The 22,152-nt window shown below is 36.9% G+C and overlaps 1 protein-coding gene and 1 long non-coding RNA gene across 2 annotated transcripts; one reads left to right on the forward strand and one right to left on the reverse strand.

Annotated features, from left to right (window-relative positions):
• Positions 1–10,062: 10,062 nt before the first annotated feature.
• Positions 10,063–11,214, reverse strand: LOC148934174 (uncharacterized). The gene is made up of 2 exons (XR_016135974.1): positions 11,018–11,214; positions 10,063–10,372 (listed from the first exon to the last, which is right to left on the reverse strand). It is a non-coding gene; the product is annotated as an uncharacterized LOC148934174 (long non-coding RNA).
• Positions 11,215–19,423: 8,209 nt separating this feature from the next.
• Positions 19,424–21,773, forward strand: LOC125219248 (chorismate mutase 1, chloroplastic-like). Its single transcript, XM_048121171.2, has 6 exons — positions 19,424–19,719; positions 20,324–20,546; positions 20,630–20,716; positions 20,929–21,072; positions 21,181–21,273; positions 21,358–21,773. The coding sequence occupies exons 1-6, from the start codon at positions 19,562–19,564 to the stop codon at positions 21,583–21,585; spliced, it is 933 nt and encodes a 310-aa protein (XP_047977128.1). The 5' UTR covers positions 19,424–19,561; the 3' UTR covers positions 21,586–21,773.
• Positions 21,774–22,152: the final 379 nt, after the last annotated feature.

Here is a 22,152-nt window from a genome sequence, read left to right on the forward strand (position 1 = left end):
TAATCTCGAGGGAAAGGGTGGTTGAAAATATAGCCTGTTCTATGTGTTTTAGTTAACTATATGTGTTATGTGTTTGTGTCGTTGTTTGTTTTGTTTTCCTTTGCGTCAGAGTCTTGAGTCTAGTTAGGTAGAGTCGGTCAGGGGGAGTTACCAGGCTCGAATTCGACTTATTTCTTTTTGTTTGTCTTCACGCTTGAGGACAAGCATGTGGTAAGTGTGAGCAGTTTTGATAAGTCGTATTCTAAGCCTTGGTTACTGGTCAGTACGTCATGAAATGCATGTATTATCTGCAAAACAGTTGCTCAAGTACGAAGGATTAAGGGATCCAAGTCAGAAGGAGACGATTCAGGTGACACAAGTGAGAAGGGCGCCAGAAGGGTGCAATACTGACCAGGATGCATGCCAGAGAAAAGGCTCGAGATGGAGAAGAAGGATAGCTGGGACGATCATTAACAAGGGCAGAAAGGTCAGAATGTGAAGGAAGTCTACCCTAAAAGCAAGGGCAAGCCTCCCTATAAAAGAAGCCACTTGGAGAGAGAAAGAGAGTTGGTTCCTTAGAGTTCGGTTAGGAGTTCTAAGTTCTCGTTTCAAAAAACACACTTAGTAGAATTCTCTCTAGAAGATCAGTCCTTCAGCATTGTCCAATCTCTCGTTCCTCGCCACAACCATGGTCACTTGACGTCCAAGAGTCTTCCGGAGAAGTCGTCGATCCACCGTTCCAGCCAGTTGTCGTAGTAGTATAGCAGCATCATCGCCCAGAATGGCAAACAATCGTTATTTTGCTTTCTAGTTTAAATCTTTACTTGTTTTTCGTCGTTGGTTTGTTGCAAACACTCGTCGTTGTTGCCTTTTGAAGTACTTTGTGAAGTTCCAATGTTTAAATTATGAAGTTTCTATTTCGTATGTCGCTTTGGTTCGAGTTTGCTTCATTCTGCCTAGGAAAGTTAGATCTAGTTGTTGCTTTTAATTTCTAAGTGTTTTCTTGTCTGGAGTTGTTGATCTGAGGTTGTAGTTATGTTTTAGTCTAATCTTCGTGGATAAGTTTCTTTTCTGCGCTGTGATCACCACCTTGCATGTTAGTCAGTAAAAGTAAATTTGCAGTTTCACCGGTTATTTTAAGTTTGAGCATTTTAATCAACGGATCTTGAGTTTGAAACTATGAATCTGAGTTTAGTTATGGTGTTTGTGTTCATATGATTTTTGTTGATACTTGGTGAAGAAGAAAACGTCAAAATCAGCTTTATTTTGGACCACTTTACTTTTAAGTTACTTTTTGCTTTTGTTCCCTACTTTTCAGTTGTACTGTCCAGACCTGTCAGAGAGCCACCAGCTACCAGATATACCCTTGCTGTCTAAATTTCCTCTTTTAGTAACTGTCTACTTTTCATATGCCTCTGAGACACCTTGTCCCCTATTTTCACGAATACTCCCACATGTCTGTTATTTTCACACCTACTAGTGAGTAGAGTACCACCTTTATTTCTTGCCTAGGTAAAATCTCAACCCAAGCGTGGTAGCTAACCAAAAACACCCAGGAAAGTCACCGCAGTTATCTAAACGTGTCCATCCTTGTGAGATTCGACCCTTACCTCCACTATAATAATCAGTAGAAGTGGGTTGAGGAAATTTGTTTGAAGCCAGGTCCCGGTTGTCGTACCAACGACTCAGTTGGGTCGGGAATCTCTTCCTGATCAGTTGGATACTCTCCAAATTACACACGTTAACCGAGAGAAAAAAAACCTGAAAAGAGACGACTTCACTGGTTCAGGCGAGCACAAACGAGGAGGGATGAAGTTCGCCGGAGAAACGTGGCGCTAGCCGCGCGCTGGCCAACGTCGACGAAGGGAGTAGCGGCGCATTCGCACCGCAGTGGGAGAAAACGGGAGCAGCCGCGCCGAGCGCGGGCTGCCGGAGATGGCTGGGCGGCGCACTCGCCGTGCCGGCGGATCAACTCCGACTGATTTTTCGTCGTTCGTCGTGCGTGCCAACCTCGTACGACGAGATAACGATGAAATATTTATTTTTAATGATTATTTGATTCCTAAATTAAAAGATATTATTAAAATATTATTATTTAATTGAAATAAAATATTTAGGGAAGATTTCCCTATATTTTAGGAATATTTAGATTATTGACCATATCTAGGGATATCTTTTAATCCTAGATGATGTGGACAAGAATAATCTAAAATCCTAATAAGGATAGATATGTAGGATTTCATTAAATAATAGAATATATTATTATCTTCGCAATCTTAATAAGGAATTAATTTAAGTTTATTTATTCATGTCCGTCAAAGATATAAATAATTAACTATTTTAGATAAATCTTATAGAAGACACGAATATGGATTAAACTTTAGAAATTAATATATTATCCTTTAATAAGATGTTTAAAAGATTATAAAAGATTTAATTATCCAGTCAATTAAATACCAACAGAATTTAATTAAGCCTTTAATCTGCACTATGGCTAAGGATAATTAATGAAAAACCATAACTTAAATATCTAAGCGATAATTACGAACTAAGTTTGTATATGGTCTCCATCGATTGGTCCACAACTTATGAAGCTAATTTCTGAATCTTATCGCCACCCATGCTGTGGGGACAATAATCCTAAGAAATAGCGAGTTCATATAGGTGGACTTCTCAAATGTAAATAGTGTGGACTAGAAAGTAGTTTCCAATATTATCGTCACCCATGTTGTGGGGACAATAATCCTAAGAAATTACAAGTTTCAGAAGTTCAAATAGAATTTACGAGATAGCTTGGTCTTGTTATCAACGCATGAGCATTGTTATGGGAGTGTGTTGTAGAAACGAGATTCTGTAATGCTAAATCTGATGGTCGTGCTTAGGCAACATTTGGCGGCCATGCCGTGCTGCGGTCTCTGGACTATTCGTCGGTGTGTGACCAATAAAAATGTTAAAATTTTAATGCGTATTTACCTCTGCTTGAGGGTACAAAATTTCAATTTTACAGCTGTGAGAATTTGAAAAGTTTTATGGGTTAATCTACTCAATTTCATCACATAAGTTTATGACAAATAGTAAATATTCTGTTTTGCAGTGCAAACTAAATCGTCAACATGTCACTCAATCCTCTTTCTGCAATTCTTAAAGAAAACAAACTCGAGGGCCAAAATTACATAGAATGGAAACAAAATTTGGACATCGTTCTCACGACTGATGAGTCACTACTCCACGGCCCCCAGTGCCGGCGGCTAGCGCCGCGCAGGCAGCGCGAGATGCCCATTAGACGGTGGCATAAGGCGAATGAGATGGCTAAGTGTTATGTGTTGGCCTCCATGTCAACAGTGCTTAGACATCAGCATGCCGCCATGGCAACTGCTACCGAGATTATGGAAAATCTCACAAATCTCTTGGGTACTCAGAATCGAACGGCTAAGTCTCAATCTTTTCGGAGTATCATGTGCAAGACTATGAAGGAAGGCTCGTCTGTGAGGGACCATGTCCTCGAGATGATGAGCCATCTCAATCAAATTGAGGTTTTGGGAGGCGTCATTGATGTCGAGTCCCAAGTTACTATCATCCTTCAGAGTCTGCCCCCTAGCTTTCAGCAGTTCAAGCTCAACTTTGAGATGAACAAAAGAAATTACACCTTGGCTGAGTTGTTGACTGAACTTCAGTCGGCAGAGGATCTCATGAACCAAGCTAAGGCTGCGATGGTCAGTTCGTCACATCGTTCCTCTGGCCCTAGGCCTAGCGCAAGAAAGAAGAAATTGACAAACCAGGTCGCACCTAAAGAAGCTAAGGGAAAGAGGAAGACGAGGTCGGGAAAGAAGAAAACCGGAAAGTGTTTCAAGTGTGGAGAGAAGGGGCATTGGAAGCCAGACTGCCCTAAAAAGGGCAAGGCTACAGGTATGCACCAAGCTCTAGTTGTTGAGTCATGTTTGGCTTAGACTTCATCTCATACTTGGGTTATAGACACTGGAGCTACTGATCATATTTGTTTTGATCCAAACTTAATGCAGGTGACAAGACGGCTATATGATGGCGAGATCGAAGTCCAGCTGGGCGACGCTACTAAAGTGGCGGCCGTTGCAGTGGGAGACGTTTATTTGCGCTTTAGTAGTGATAGATTTTTGGTTATGAAGAATGTTTTGTTGATACCTTCTTTTAGAAGAAATTTAATTTCAGTTTCTAAATTGGTTTTTGATGGATATTCGATTTCTTTTAATGACAGTTGTGTTATTAAGAAAGATGGTTCTTATATCTGTCGTGGTATCATGGAAAACAATCTGTACACAATCATATCTACACAATTTAACAATCGCAAATTAGAACTCAATAATGCATCGAAAATTTCGAAGAAAAGAAAAGAACCTTCAAGTTCAATGAACGAAACGTACTTATGGCACCATAGACTTGGTCATGCCAACTAAAAGAGGATTCAAACACTCGTGGATCAAGACCTTCTTAAAGGGCTAGATACCGAATCGTTTTCCACGTGTGAATCCTGCTTGGAAGGCAAGATGACTAAGAGACCTTTTAGGGTGAAAGGTAATCGGGCCAAGGAAGTACTAGAACTCGTTCATACTGATGTATGTGGACCAATGTCAACCGAGGCTAGAGGTGGCTTTCGCTATTTCATCACTTTTATTGATGATTACTCGAAAGTTGGATATGTTTATTTCATGCGCTTTAAGTCTGAAGCTTTTGCAGGTTCAAGGAGTTTAAGGCTTATGCTGAGACGCATCATGGAAAACGTATCAAAAGCCTGCGATCTGATCGCGGAGGCGAATACCTCAGTGCTGAGTGTTTGGACTACTTATTGGTAGAGGGAATTGAATCCCAACTGACTGCGCCGGGCACACCCCAGCAGAATGGCGTAGCTGAAAGAAGGAACAGGACCTTGTTAAACATGGTCCGGTCGATGATGAGTTATGCACGACTGCCCGTTTCGTTTTGGGGACATGCCTTGCTTTCTGCAAGCCATATTTTAGACAATTTACCGTCTAAATCTGTTCCTGCTACTCCATATGAGTTGTGGACTGGGCGCAAGCCCAATCTAGAGCATCTCAAGATATGGGGGTGTCCAGCTCATGTTTTGGAAAAGGATCCAACTAAGCTAGACTCAAGGACAGAGGTATGTTTGTTTATAGGATACCCCAAAGGATCGAAAGCTTATGAATTCTATAGTCTCCGAGACAAGAAAGTCATAGTGAGTACTCACGCGACGTTCTTTGAGGAAGACTTTGTTATGAATCATAAACCCAGCGGTGAGGTGGCTCTTGAAGAGCTCACTTCAGTCATAAGTTCCATTAACCAAGAACAAGTACCTATAGTACAACCAATTCTCGAACCTTCAACTTCTACACCTAATATTGTAGTGCCGCGCCGCAGTGGGAGCATCTCTCATGAGCCCGAAAGGTACATTGGTTTGGGTGAATCTATGGATCACTCCTCGGACAGTAATGTACTAGATCCCTGGAATTTTGCAGAGGCGCAGGCGGATGTCGATCATTGCGAATGGGTAAGAGCAATGGATTCGGAACTACAATCTATGATAGACAAAGACGTCTACGATTTATCTGTCCTACCCGAAGGCTGTACTGCCATTGGGAGTAAGTGGATATATAAACGTAAACGTGGACCCGATGGACGAGTTAAAGTCTTTAAAGCAAGACTAGTGGCTAAGGGGTACACCCAAAAGGAAGGTGTCGATTACGACGAGACCTTCTCCCCAGTGGTCATGCTCAAATCGATCTGGATACTATTGTCTATTGTAGCTTACATGGATTGGGATGTGTGGCAGATGGACGTTAAGACTGCGTTCTTGAACGGTAGTCTTGAGGAAACCATCTACATGGAACAACCCAAGGGTTATGCCGTCAAGGGCAAAGAGCACATGGTTTGGAAGCTTAAGAAGGTCATTTATGACCGCTCTACCATAGTTTTTAGCAGATAACCCCAATTTAGGTTTAATAGTACATCCCAGCAGAGGACGACCGTACTTGTTCAATTTATCTCTCTCAACTTGGATCCCATGAGGCGGGCCTTGGAAAGTTTTAACATAAGCAACAGGAATTCGCAGATCTTCCAGACGTAGAGCACGTAGAGCTTTGAATCCAAATACATTTCCTACAATGGAAGTAAACATGTTAGTAACAGAACCTTCTTCAAAAAGGTCTAAAGGGTAAGCTACATAACAGATATATTGATCTTTTTCTCCAGGAACGGGCTCAATGTGGTAGCATCGCCCTTTGTAACGATCAAGACTGGTAAGTCCATCGGCCTCAAGCAAGCATCTAGATCGTGGAATCAGTGTTTCGATCAGACTGTTCATAAGTTTGGATTCGAAAAATGCCCTAACGAGAGCTGCGTGTACAAGAAGGTTGAGAAGGGGAATGTGGTGTTCTTAGTTTTATATGTAGATGACATTCTTCTAATTGGAAACAATAAAAAGATGTTGTCATCAGTACGAACATGGTTGTCAAGCTAGTTCAAGATGAAGGATATGGGAGATGCGAGACACATCCTAGGTATCAAGGTCCTTAGGGATCGTGAGAAAAGGATGTTGTGCTTATCCCAAGAACCCTACATTGACACTGTACTTAGTCGTTTTAGCATGCAAGATGCCAATAAAGGTTTCTTACCTTTTAGACATGGCATCCATTTATCTCAAGAGATGTGTCCTAAGACTGCATCTGAGATGGCAGAGATGAGAAGGATACCATACGTTTCGGCAGTTGGTAGTCTCATGTATGTTATGCTTTGTATAAGGCCTGATATTTGCTTTGTTGTTGGCATGGTAGCAAGATATCAGTCAAATCCTGGCCAAGGAGATTGGACTGCAGTAAAGAACATACTCAAGTACCTTAAACGGACTAAGGACTATGTTCTAGTTTACAAAGCAGGCGAGCTATGTCCTTTGGGATATACTGATTCAGACTTTCAAGCAGATCAAGACTCGAGGAAATCTACTTCTGGTTATGTGTTTACCTTAGGAGGTGGAGCCGTAATTTGGAAAAGTGTAAAGCAGAAATGAATTGCAGACTCTACCATGGAAGCTGAATATGTGGCTGCTTCGGAGGCTGCAAAGGAGGTTGTATGTCCATTTATTGTGACAATTCTGGTGCTGTGGCAAATTCGAAGGAACCAAGAGCTCACAAAGCGAGCAAACACATTGAGAGGAAGTATCACATCATCAGAGATATAGTGCAGATTGGAGACATACAAGTGGTCAAGATTGCGTCAGAGAACAACCTGGCAGATCCTTTTACTAAGGCATTGGCGGTCAAACCGTTCGAGCGCCATGTAGAAGGGATGTGAGTTCGACTCGCTCGAGACCTCAACTCGCTTTCAGTATAAGTGGGAGAATTAGACGTAGTGCACATTTTTTTTGTATACTCGAAAGCTTTTTTGAGTATAAGTGGGAGATTGATAGAGTTTGTATACTAGAAATCACCTTTCGAGTGATTGAATACTGTTAAAACTCTTATATTATTTTCCAAAGGAATAAACAGATTATTTTTGTCATAATGTTGTTATGTTTTACATTTAATAGATGTTTATTGCATATTTAAATGTATAAGTAACTTAACAAAGTCTAAGTCTTTGTTTTAGTAGACCGGTTGTGGGCGTCGTTCACTTTAAGGTAACACGGTCAGTTCTAAACAAAGAAAAAGAATAATTTCACAACCTAGATAGGCTTAGACTACCTATCGTGAAAGGTTGCAATGTCAGTCCGATTATTTCTAAGCCTTACTGAAATAAGATGACATTGGTGTGGTATAGCACTGAATGGATCTAACAGCGAGACAGTCTTTAAGCTATCTACTGAAAGACGAGGTCTCGTAAATTATTTATTCCAAATTTTTTTTAGGGTATCAACAACCAATGAAAAGGTTGTGGAGCCGCGACTTTGATGTTATGAGCCGGAGGAGTTAGCGTGATAAGAGGTGGTTGTCGCCGGGGGTACGGGTGAGATAACCCAATTAACAATATCAAAAATCAAGACCAATCGCTTACTCATATTGGATTACTATTTTTAAAATACTAGTTTTCGTTCTTCACTAATGAAATTTTGTTTAGTTGAATATTATAAGTTGTGATCAAATTTGTATTGATTAAAGTATGATTGCTATACTTTAAGGTGTACTAATCTAACATTTGGATTTTTTTAATTTATATTTAATTATAATATTATTTTATTTATCTAATAAAATGTTATTTTATATAGTTTTTATTTTTCAACTTACTCAATGATATCAGTTCTTTCCATCGACTTATTATAAATATGTAATTATTACATGAAAATTATAGGAGCCGTACATAGCACGGATGATAATACTAGTTGAACTAATAAGGAAGAAGTAACCAATTAATAGGAATGCAATCTCATACCATTAGTATAAATTTCCAATTAATGGGAATGCAATCTCGGACCAATAGTATAAAATTACCAATTAATTATACTATATTATGCAAGTACTAATGTAATTCACTGAAGACTGCATACCACAAAGCAAAAGCAATTGTAGGCAATACACTGAGAACATATCTACAACCATTTCAATAAACTCCAAATACTATGTGGTAACAATACTATGTGGTAACAATGCAATATTCATGGACTTAAACTGCAATATAGTAAGGTAAAAAAACAATAAACTCCAAATACTATGTGGTAACAATGCAATATTCATGGACTTAAACTGCAATATAGTGAAGGTGCTGGCAGCGGAAGCGCTCATATAAATCAATCACATAATAATCAGATCTATTTAGTAGATAATTTAGACAAAACCTATTCGCGTAATTATCACATGTATCATGCTCATAACTTGAATTAATCATGCTTTAAGAATAATGAAACCTAAAATATGCTTTTCTACGGAGCAGAAAAATACCTAATTAATTCTCCAAAGAATTGAAGATGGCTAGCTTCTTCTCCACGTGATGCTTTGAGTACTAGACCACAAATCTTCTCTCTGGTTCCCGAACTGTATCCCAATATCAGTGTGGGCTGATCTTACTAGAATACTAGGACTTAAATAAAGAAGACAGAAGAAATCCTTTTTGGAATAGGAGAGGAATTCGAAATTCTCTTCAGCTTAGGGCTGAAAATTTCGAAAATTTTAATAATGAAAATTGTGTTATTTCTGTCTCCTTTATTCTCCTATTTATATTAAGTTCCTTTTGAGCCCAGACAGGGATCTATGGAAGGTTTTGGATATGGGCTCATCCAATTTACTTTTTACTAATTAAATTGAACCCACAATTTAATATTAGTTATAATTGGAATATTACGAGCAGCCACTACAGAAGTAATATTGAACTCTCCCCATCCAAATCCGAAATTACAAGTAATCCGGGTTTCCGTTTAACTTTCATTTCCCGTGCTTAAGATTAAAATGTCCATTAATTAATTAATGTCTGCTATTGACTTAATTAATTAACTTCTTATTAATTCCAAGAGTGGAGTTAGCATGAAACGCTTATTTATTATTCATAGAGTAATCAAACTTCAACTAGCTAGGTTTATAATAATAAAACCTTGTTTCGCGCTCCTCTTGAGGAAATTATCAAACGAGACTCTCCTCGTGCACGATTCAATATAATAGCAATCCTAGCACCGCTTGATATTGATCACCACTACCCAATATATCAGGATAATTGGGTTACGAAAAACCCACACCATTTGATAAGTCAAAGTAGTACATAATCAATACCGTATGCTCAATGCTAACCTACATTAATTAAGAAACAAATATTATCAAGACCTCGTCTTTCAGTAGATAGCCCAAGGACAAGTCTTGTTGTTAGATCCGTTCAGTGCTATACCACACCAATGTCATCTTATTTCAGTAAGGCTTAGAAATATGCGGACTGACATTGCAACCTTTCTCGATGGATAGTCAAATTCCATCTAGGTTGTGAAATTCATCTTTTTCTTTGTTTAGAACTGACCGTGTTACCTTAAAGTGGACGACGCCCACAACCGGTCTACTAAAACAAAGACTTAGACTTTGTTAAGTTAACTTATACATTTAAACATGCATTATCATCCATTAAATGTAAAACATAACAACATTATGACAAAAATAATCGGTTTTATTCCTTGGAAAATAATATAAGAGTTTTACAGTATTCAATCACTCGATACGTGATTTCTAGTATACAAACTCTAACATATAGTAAGGTAAAAAAAAAATACAACTGTAATCTTCAAGTACTTCGAAATAAAAACTAAGTTCTCTCTTATTCCTTTTGTCTGGCACAACTTCTAGAGTCATGGGACACATTTCTCAACATTTTCCACACCGACGCAATGGTTTGGACATCAACTTCACGACCTTCTCCTTTATGGACACCAATCAGCCTGCAAAACTGTTTCCCTAACCTGTAATTGAATGCAATTAACCATATGGTGCACTGCAATATGTACCACATAATGCAGCAATCTGGTAAAAAACAGAGTATGGCCATAAGAACTTAATAAAAAATGAATCACAACGAATTTGAACAGCAATCAATATGTTCATAAAAAAAAAACTCAATTCATAGCAAATACTCCCTCCGTCCCACTTTAGCAGTCTCAGTTACTTTTGAGCACTCGTTTTGTAAAAATGATAATAAATAATTAAAGTGGAGAAATGGTAAAGTAAAAGAGAGATAATGTAAATAAGACTATTCTCTACATTATTCTCTCTCTAACTTTACCATTTCTCCACTTTAGTTATTTATTATCATTTTTACAAAATGAGTGCTCAAAAGTAACTAGGACTGCTAAAGCGGGACTGAGGGAGTAACATATAATTTCAACACAAAAAAACTCAATTTATAGCAAACTAATTTGAACAGCAATCAATGTTCATAAACAAAAAAAACTCAATTCATAGCAAATAACATGTAATTTCAACACAAATCGGAACACACTCAACTGAACAAGTTCTAATCAAAGCCAACAAAGAAGGCAGAGCAATAAGAGCATCACATAATTGCTTCAATGGAAAAATAAATTGAAATCCAGCAATGACTACGATACCAGCAGCAACGGCAAAACATAGCATGCGTCAGGAAGGTAAAAGGATTGATTCAATCGTTGAACTAAGAAATTGACTATCATCTCCAAATCAGAGGTGATTCAATAGATCTCTAATTGAATAATTGAAGAAACTCCAGGAACGTTGGATTGTGTGGAATCAAGAGTGTATTATTCAACTGATTATAGAGAATTGAAGAATTGTTGGGGTTATTTGTGAAGATCGTGGAGGAGATTTTGTGAATATCGAACGTCAAATTAGGATTGAGAAAAGTAGGAAAATAACGTGATTGAGGGGAATAGAATAACTGCCCATATTAAGAGTTCCAATTCTAACCTTTCACATAATTTCAATTTTTTAAAATTAAATTGGCAACGTGGCAGTTTCTTAGCCATCGGATTCTCTAATCTAAGGATTTATATTACTAGTATGTTGTCATTATAAATGCAGTTATCATATTAATACATCCCTATTGATATATTCATGCTAGTGGATTTAATTTAATAAATATGGACTACGTAGATCTTATAATGAAGTTAATAATTTGATGAGGCTCGTTTCACGCATGTGTTCTATCATAAAACTACATCAAATTCTGTAAACTAACGTCTAATTTTGAGCCAAGTGTGTATGAAAGACCGCCATTTTTAGAAAACGAGTTGATCAGCTGGGCGGACGAGTGGATCAGGATAAGGAGTCAAATGCGCAAACGGATCAAGTTGGATCAAATGGCATGCAGGAGCACTCAATTAGAAGACTGATGCGTCACACATGAAAGATCCCCAGGGGTAAAGGGTGAATCAGACTTTTCAGAGAAAAATGCCCTAAGGATCAAGACCCCACGCCTTCCTACAAATGGAAATAGAGAAGGAGGTGTTAGAGTTTGTATACTAGAAATCACCTTTCGAGTGATTGAATACTGTTAAAACTCTTATATTATTTTCCAAAGGAATAAACAGACTATTTTTGTCATAATGTTGTTATGTTTTACATTTAATAGATGTTTATTGCATATTTAAATGTATAAGTAACTTAACAAAGTCTAAGTCTTTGTTTTAGTAGACCGGTTGTGGGCGTCGTTCACTTTAAGGTAACACAGTCAGTTCTAAACAAAGAAAAAGAATAATTTCACAACCTAGATAGGCTTAGACTACCTATCGTGAAAGGTTGCAATGTCAGTCCGATTATTTCTAAGCCTTACTGAAATAAGATGACATTGGTGTGGTATAGCACTGCATGGATCTAACAGCGAGACAGTCTTTAGGCTATCTACTGAAAGACGAGGTCTCGTAAATTATTTCTCAATCAATGTACGATAGCATTGAGCATACGGTATTGATTATGGACTACTTTGACTTACCAAATGGTGCGGGTTTTTCGTAACCCAATAAGCCTGGTATATTGGGTTGTGATGATTAATATCTAGCGGTGCTAGGATTGCTATTATGTTGAATCGTGCGCGAGGTGAGTCTCGTTTGATAACATCCTCAAGAGAAGCTTGAAATAAGGTTTTATTATTCGGAACCTAGCTAGTTGGAGTTTAATTACTCTATGAATAATAAATAAGATTTTGTTGTTGAGTCCTCTCTTGGAATAAATAAGATATTAATTAATTAAGTCCATAGCAGACAATAATTAATTAATGGATGTTTCTATCTTAAGCGCGGGAAATAAATATATAGTATTGGAAAACCCGAAGTACTTATAATTTCGGATTTGGATGGGGAGTGCAGTATTACCTCTGTAGTGGCTGCTCGTAATATTCCAATTTTAAGCTTATATTAAATTGGGTTTAATTTAATTAGTAAAAAGCTAATTGGAGGAGCCCATATCCAAAGCCTTCCATAGATCCCTGTCTGGACCCAATATGTGACTTATTATAAATAGGAGAATAAAGGAGACAGAAAACATACTTAATTTTTCTTTAAAATTTTAGGCCCCCCTACTCCTAGTGGTGGTCGAATTTTCTCTCCTCCGAGGGAAAGGATTTCTGTCTTCTCTATTTAAGTCCTAGTGCACTGGTGAGATCAGCCCACCCTGATATCAGTCCACAGTCTGGGAACCAGTCAGAAGATCCGTGGTTTTGTACTAAAGATCTTCACGTGGAGAAGGCGCTAGCTATCTTCGATTCTTTGGAGAACCATCAAGGTATAATGGCTAAACCTTAGAAAAGCATGTTTTAGGTTTTAATTAATTTAAAGCATGTTATTATTTGAGTTATGAGCATGATACATGTGATAATTACGCGAATAGAATTTGTCTAAATAATCCGCTAAATAGATCTGAATTATTATGTAAATGATTTATGTGAGCGCTTCCGCTGCCAACCCCTTCAGGAGGAAGGAGGCAGCTTCCAACCGGTGACACTCATTAGTTTTTAGCTCTCTTCCAGAGCTAAAATGGGAGCTCCCAACACTCCACTCTCCAAAATTCCGCTGCATACACGCTTGGTTCCTGTTTAGTTTAGTTTAGTGGTGTTTTGGTGTTGGTTTTTGTCATCTTAATCCTTTTGTTCTATTATTCCGCTTCGAGAAGAGGCGATGAAACAATCTCTGTTTTTATTTGTCTATTTTCAGTTTGCATTTGCTGTTGCCGACTATCGATGTTTTTTATTTAGTAAATTTAGTGTTATGATTTCGATCTTTGTTAAAATGTTTGATTTAGATCTGATAGTTGTTTGTGATTTCTGCATGATTATGGCTTAGTTTCTCAGTTACGTAGTCGTAGTTTAGATCTTAGGAGTAGATTTAAGTACAGGTTGTTATAATGTTCCGTTGCTCGTAATTGTTCAAATCTGCTTTTACTTTGCTTTTGATGTGAAGAAGATGAAGTTGTTAGAAAAGTTTTACTTTATCGTACATTTTGCAGGTGACTGGAAGTTTTAGTATGAGTTGATCAAGTGGTTTCCAGTTAAGCTTTAGCGAGTTGATCAGTTTACTTAGTTTAGTTTTCTCAAGTCAAGTAGTTCAACTTACCCACCCCCTGGATTGCGTGGCCGCAACCATTCCCATTCGTGTCCACAACAAATGTAAAACACATCATCTCTGTGGGAACAATCCTTACTTCCCTATACTAGTTAATACTATTGTGGGTAGAGATGTCAACTGGGCCGGGCTGGCCCGCCCAGCTCTCGGCTCAGGCCCGACCAACCAGTGAAATGAAGCGGGCTTGAGCTGGGCTCATTAGTTGAGATGGGCTCCAATTGGGCTGTTTTGTAAACCCAGGCCTGGGCTAGACCCAGGATCATCTGAAGCCCAGCCCAGTCCCAAGCCCGGCCCAGGCCCAGGACTAGCCCAGGCCCGAGCCCATCAGAGGCCCACCTTCTATAATTAGTGTTTATTAATGTAATTAGGTGATCAATTACTAATAATAGTATATATCCCTATTTATACATGTCATCTTGTGCAAGAGACATGTTAATTTTGTCTATTATTCCAATTTGTTTGGTGTCTCCGAATGGATTCAAACAGTAATAGTTTAATATCAACAAAAGTTTCCTACTAAATCATGATTGCGACATTCAATTTTGACTATATCTAATTTTTTGTCTTGTATATGTTTTTTATCTAAGAGGTAAAAAAGATGATTTTGAAGTTTAACTTTAAGAATATTACGTATTCAAACCTTGATATTTGATGAATAATTATAAATTTTTTTAAATTTGTTAGGTTCATATATTTGTAATTATAAAATGAAACATCAACTCATGTGTCATTATCTACTAACAAAACTAACAATATTGGTTATTCCTTTACCTATACACTTTCTTTTAAATAGAATAAAGAATATAAAAAATATTGTTAATATAAAGTCAATAAGCCCAGCTCGGGCCTAGGCTGGGCCGGGCTAAGCAAAATTTTAAAAAACCCGGCCCAGCCCAGCCCACTTCTGACATGGGCATGGGCCGGGCTGGGCCTCAATATAGGCGGGAGATGATCCAATTTTATGTACTCCCTCCGTCTCAAGGAAGATGATCCCTTCCTTGAGTGGCATGGAATTTTATGTAGTTTTTATATTTTGTGTGTTAGGTGGAGAGAGTAAAGTAAGAGAGAGAGAATAAAATAGAGAAAAAAGTATTTCTATTTTAAGAAATAAGTCATCTTGGATGAAACAAACCAAAAAGAAAAATGAGTTATTTTCAATAGGATGGAGGGAGTACTGATACGCTCGGATTTTGCACTGTTTTAAGGCCATAATTTGGTCCATTTTTTATGTCAAAGTCACTCTACATGTCCAATAATTGCATATTTTATACATTTTGGTATTTTGACGTGTTTTGTGAGAAATGAGCATATTTGAGCCGAAAAAGGGAGTCAAAACACAAAGTTTGGAAATCTGGAATTCAGACGGCGACTGGCGACCAGCACAAGTCATACGGCGACCGCCGGCGCCCGGCGTTCAGTGCTCTGTAGCAGCCCGCTTCGGAAATTCACGCTTGGAAATGAGTCTCGTCCGGCGACCGCCGGAGGACATGCGGCGGCCCGCCGCGGAAGGTACTGAGACTCTGGACTGCAACGCGGTGACCGCCGGCAAAGGTGCAGGGGCCCGCCTAGAAAGGCGGCGAATCCGAATTGCCCTTGATCTGCTCCAAGATTTACCATATTTTGAAGATCTTTTCCTTCTGTAATGAGGATTGACTTTCCCCTATAAATATGAACTCAAGCTTCATCAAATTAGAGCTTGTTTTTGCAACATAAATTTCCAGAGATTAAAAGCTAGAGTACGTCATTGTGCAAGGAGTTGAAGAAGGATTTCAAGAACATCAAAAACGACAAGGATTCAACCTACGGGTTTTATTTTCTTTAGTTTTATGTTCAAATTGTCTTCCCTTCAATCTATGTGTTTAGCTTATTTCATTATGTGTAACTAAACTCATAGGATTCTAGGGATGTGTTAGTAACGACTTTGGTTATACAATTCCAGTTTTGTATTTAATATCCGTTTTGTTTTTACTTTGTTTCTTCCCTAAGTAATCTTGACGCTACATGATTGAGTGACACAATTATGTATGATTTAATACAACTTGCTTCATAACTGTGAGAGAGTTCTAGCGAGTTAGGTTCACTTAGTAGACGCTGCAGTTAGCTTCCCTTAAAACGGTACTGTTAATTGAGAGTGGGGACTTTTTAAGGGTATTAGGAGCTTTTTGGAGTTACGTGTTAGGATTGACAACCCTAATATTGTAATCAACGTTTGTATCGCATGAGCATAAGCTAGGTGACTCGTTCTATCAAAGTAATAACTGTGCTAGGGTATTGTAGTTTGGAATTTGTATAACCATAACTGTGAACACACATCCCTGGAATTTCCCTTATCTCTATATTTTATCTCCGTAATTTATTTGCATTCAGTTGTTAATTGCTTTCTATTGCTTTCAACATTTTCAAAAGTTTTCAAAATCTTTCGGTTCTTCCAGATAGTAATTGAGTCTTAGTAGAAGATAGACAGTCTGTGTTTGTTTTCCCCGTATTCGATATCCGGTACTGACCTTTAGCTATACTATATATACTCTGTATACTGGTTTATTTAGTACTAAAAATAGTGCATCAAGTACTTACCACTATAATGTGGCATATATTGGTTTGGACTTCAAAATTGTCAAGGGTAGCAAATTTGCGTCTTGATTTCATCGGAAGGGATCACCTAATACATTATATGCTACATTTCTTAATACATCACTATAAAGTGGACAAATAGATCCATATCTATATAAAGAAAAGTTATTTCAAATATTATAATATATCTCCTGCATTTTCTCTCTTCATTTTTTCTTTATTATTTTCCATCCTTTTTCTCTTTATTATTTTCCATCTAAATAATTATGTTAAATTTTTTTTAACAAAAAATATAATTGTGTCAAATTTTTATTTATTCTAAAAGTATATACTACATCTGTTACTTAAAAATAGACCACATTTGCCATTTTTGGATGTCCCTTAAAAATAGACCAATTCTATTCAAGGAAACTTTAGTCTCTCTCATGAGGTAAGTTTCATTCTGTACTAACAATACTTCAATCACTCTTTCTTTCTATGTTTCTCTCTCTCTTATTTTACCAATTGTGCATTAAAACTCGTTTTGTTTCAAATGTTGTCTACTTTTTAGGGACCAAGAGAGTATTATTCAAGAAACTTCGAACTATACCACTCTTGGAAAAAAAAAATTAATTAATTAAAGTTAGTGGCAAAATCAAATTAATTAATGAATATTTATATATTAAGCGAGGAAAATAATATACTCTCTTTATCCCAAAAAATATGTGCAATTTTCATTTTCGTAATGCACATGGTATGGGACGAATGAAGTATTAAAGAGGAACGCCCAAAATACTCGTAATTTGGGATTGGAAAGACAGTCAATATTATATTGTCGTAGTGATTGTTTATAATATTATGTTTGAGCATGAATTAAATTGGAGCTCAATTTAATTATTAAAAGCCAAATAAGTTTGGTCCAGGTCCAACCTCCAAAAATCCTTGACTGACCTAACACAAACTTTATAAGTGGTGGATGAGACATAGAATTAATTCTTTACATTTATTTTCATCCCTTCTCAGAGGAATGCTTTTTAGGAATTTTGTCTCTTCTCTGTTCAAGACCTAGACAATTTCGATAAGTTTAGCCCACCCTAAGATCAAAAATAAAGTATGGGATATAGTCAAAAATCCGTGGTCGAGTTCAGAAGATCATCACGTGGAGAATGTGCAAGTAATCGTCGATTCTTTGGAGATCGGTAACCCTAAAGCGTAGAATTCATATTTTAGGATTTATATTCTTTAAGCATAAATATTTGCGTTCTTTCAATTATGTGTTTAACATGTTGATTAATCATATAATTGGTCAAACAGATCATTTGTCTAATTTATTTGTTTGTGCAAGTCTTTCGCCCTGCAAGGGGCACCAAACCCCAACACTAAGTACAACTAATTTAAGATCATAGGATTTTTAGTGATCTGATGGTCTATAAATTGCCATGTGTTATTTTCAGTTTTTAATTTGTAATATTAAAAAGATAATAACAACTATCAAATTTAGGGCTAAGGAACATGTTGTCAATATAGTGTATCAAATATATTAGCGTGAAGACGTGAATATTATGTGAACACAATTTCATATTGACAATGTACATGTATTGAATTGATATATTTTGTAAGCTATGTTGATGTATAACTGTTTTCAAGATCTTTTCGTGCGCATTGCTAATACGTTGGAGGCACGATTTGAACACTTCCAACAGCGTCCCGATGCCAACGACAAACCAGGACTATAGACACTACAGAAGTGCACGACTACAATTAGGTAGTTGACCTACAAAGGTGCGGCGGGTATGTTCGATTAGTATCTCCACGTCGCTGACACTACTGGCCACGAGTGTCTAAAGAAGTTCTGCAAGGCAGTTGTGGATGCTTTTAGTGACACTTATTCGCAAAAGCCGTACGCTGCCGATTATCAGTCCCTACTGAATTTGCACGAGAGGACGCACAAATTTCCTAGAATGTTGGGAAGCACAGATTATATGCACTGGCTTGGAAGAATTGTACGACCGCGTGGATATTAGATCCTCGTACAATTTTTCGTTTTAATAGGTCCATATACTTTTATCATAACTTTCATTAGGTCCTTGTACAATCTTTTATTTTAGGGACTTTTTTTTACATTTATCTTGGATAATAATCTAAATTTAATTAAACTTATTAAACTTTTTAATATTCCATTATTTAACTTAACATAGTCTATAAAGATAATATCATCTTGTTATCCGATAATCTCAATAAGTTGTAGAGAATAATAAAAAGATTAACCGTGATGATTGAAGATAAAAATCGAAGTTTTTTATAGAATAACTATTCGAATTTTCAATTGATTATTTATATTTATATTGAAAGATACGTTTCCCTAATATTTATAATCATAAGATATGTTAAATAATAAAATTAAAAGGTTCATTAAATTTAATTAAATATAAATTATTATCTAAGATAAATGTAAAAGAAAATCTTAAAATAAAAAAATTGTATAAGTACCTAATAAAAGTTATAATCAAAATATAAGGACCTACTAAAACGAAAAAATTGTACGAGAATGTGATGAAATTTATGAGAAATGTATAAGGACCAATTAAAACGAAAAAATTGTACAAGAACCTAATAAACATTATGTTTTGATTAAAATATAAGGACCTAAGAATGTGTTTTGCCATTTTTTAACTAAAATTTAGGTCGAATCAAATATTCATATTTTTTGGGATAGAAAAAATAGTATTCCGTAGTATTTGTAAACACAAAAATAAAAGAAAATTAAAATGGTAGGCTCGCTATTTTAAATGCCTAACAAGTAATAGTAGCATGATTGAATTTTGGAATATACATCTTCCAAGTCATAGATATTCATAAAAATAATAACGGCCACCAACCTCTCGGAGACCTTGTCATCCACGGAACCTGTTACCTACCCCATCTTTCTCTCAACTACCACAACACTTCACTTTACATTCTGAAATTTCTTTTCTTCTCCAAACTGCATTTTACTTTACTTTTCTTTCAGAGATGGAGGCTAAGCTGTTGACTGCTGCCTCTTCCACCTGCATTTCTAATCCCTCGCCCCGTTTCGCACACAAATCTTGGGAAAGGAATTGCACCCTCCCATTTCAGAGCTCCACCAATTTCAGGATTCGCGCTCGAGCTTCAGCAGCACCTACTCTTGGGTACTAAATTCTACTATTTTCATGGTTTTGTCCAAATACTTGTGTATTTTAATTGTTCAATTTGCGACACAGTGGATTTCGCATTCTTAATCATTATCGGAGAATCTCTCACAAAAAACGGCGCCTCATTTCTGCACTCATTAATAATATAAAATAGTTAAAGTGAAGTTGTAGAGAATTATGCTATCTCATGCTTTAAATAATCTCCACTCTAACTATTTTATACTCCCTCCGCCACTATTTAAATTGTCTTTTTGACTTAGGCATAAATTTTAGAAAATTGTTTGCTGTTTTGAAAAAACTAAATAGAGAAAGTGAGTGCAATGTGAGACCCATTTAAAGTATTAGTTTTATAATAGATTGTGAGTGTAAATAGTCGCTTAATAAAAGTGGAACAAAATAAATGGTTGAATAATTTTTTAAATGGCGAATTGAGGCAGTACAGTATCATTTTTTCAAAAGAGTGCAAAAACGAAGCGCCGATTGCAAAAATGGGACGGAGGGAGTACTCCTTACTTGTACTCGATGCCTCTTGTTTAAATCATTCACCACACATTTCTAGTGGACAACTAATTTTATGTTCTCTCATCTGCTGGATCTACAGATTCGAACCAAAACAAAGGATAGATGAGAGTGAGTGCTATACCCTTGATGGCATCAGAAACTCATTGATACGCCAAGAGGATAGCATTATATTTGGTCTTGTGGAGAGAGCTCAATTTTGTTTCAATGGAGAAACATACGATCCTAATGCTTTTTCCGTGGAAGGATTCAGCGGCTCTTTGATCGAGTACATGCTTAAAAAAACCGAAAAGCTTCACGCAACAGTATGTTTTTAACATCACCAGAGTCGTTTCACAATGTTTTCGATATCCTAAGCTTATTCATGTTTCATTGGTATTTGATTTAGGTTGGAAGATACAAGAGTCCAGATGAGCATCCTTTCTTCCCTGATATCTTACCAGGGCCAGTGTTGCCTCCACTTAAGTATCCACAGGTGAGTGAAGTAATGAACGAACACTATTAAATCGAAGTTCATGCTTTGCTTATCTAGGATAACTAGATAGATGTAAACAAAAGCACCTAGACATACATGAATTGATCTCATAGATGACAATTTGTGAATACAATCATTGTGTTCTTTTGGCTAAGCTGTTTAATTTTGATAAACTTGTCTCTTTAATGAGTATGTTCTTGAAACTTCCACAGGTTCTCAATCCTGCAGCAGACACTATCAATATTAATGGTCAAATTTGGGACATGTATTTCAAGAATCTCCTCCCTAGATTAGTTAAAGAAGGTGATGATGGTAATTGCGGATCCTCTGCTACATGCGACACAATATGTTTGCAGGTATGTTTCACATTTGATCACGCAACTCATGTTAAATGATCATAGTCTGCTTTATGTTTTTCCCATCTTTTGTTTTCTAAATATCAAAATCCTTATCTTTGCTTGTAGGCTCTGTCAAAGAGAATCCACTATGGTAAATTTGTAGCTGAAGCGAAATTTCAAGAATCCCCTGATACCTACAGTGCTGCCATTAAAGCAAAAGTAAGTTGGCATTGCTAGTGGTGTCTCTTCCCCATCATCCTTTCATGGTAAACTTGTGACTAAACATTTTGTATGATGATGCAGGACAGAGATGGACTAATGGATTTGCTGACATACCCAGAAGTGGAAGAGGTTATTAGGAGAAGAGTTGAGATGAAAACCCGAACATACGGGCAAGAAGTGACTCTCTCTGGTGGTGAAGAGGCAGTCTACAAAATAAACCCAAGCATAGTTGCTGATCTTTACTGGGATTGGATCATGCCATTGACAAAGCAAGTTCAGGTTGAGTATCTTTTGAGAAGACTCGATTAAATTGAAACGAGGAGGTTGAAGAAGGGGATCTGAATCTGTTCATAGCATACTATTAGTTCATTTATGTTTACATTTGTTGAATCAGTGGAGAACTTTTGTTGTGATTGCTTCTATGTATTTGTAAAATTTCAAGTATGTTGTAATTCCGATATTGATCCTGTTGATATTTTTAGCACTAATTTGTCTTATTTTGGTGTAAAAATGTAAAAGTAGCTCTTCGCATGGAATAAATTTATGAGATAATAAATGGTATGAAGATTCAAGATATCAAAACTAATGCTAGCAAATATTTCAAAATCTGAAGACCGAGAGATGAATCTAGGGTGATACGTATTATAATTAGGAATTATTAGGTAACAGAAAGATTTTGTAAAGAGAAAGGGAGCTGTGGGATGGAGAGGTTTCAGATTAAAAAAGATATGGAAAAAAGAAAATAATGAAATCCTAACAAACTAAATCAAATAAAATCTACTTCTAACCCAACTTGCCTATGGTTGAAATGCACTTGTTCCACAAGCAATGGCCTGCTGTTGATTCTGATAAATCTTTACCTCAATCACCGGCGGC

The sequence above is a fragment of the Salvia hispanica genome, chromosome 1, assembly GCF_029641045.1.
Source record: "Salvia hispanica isolate PSC_SH4W2 chromosome 1, Shi_PSC_v1, whole genome shotgun sequence".
Taxonomy (NCBI): domain Eukaryota; kingdom Viridiplantae; phylum Streptophyta; class Magnoliopsida; order Lamiales; family Lamiaceae; genus Salvia; species Salvia hispanica.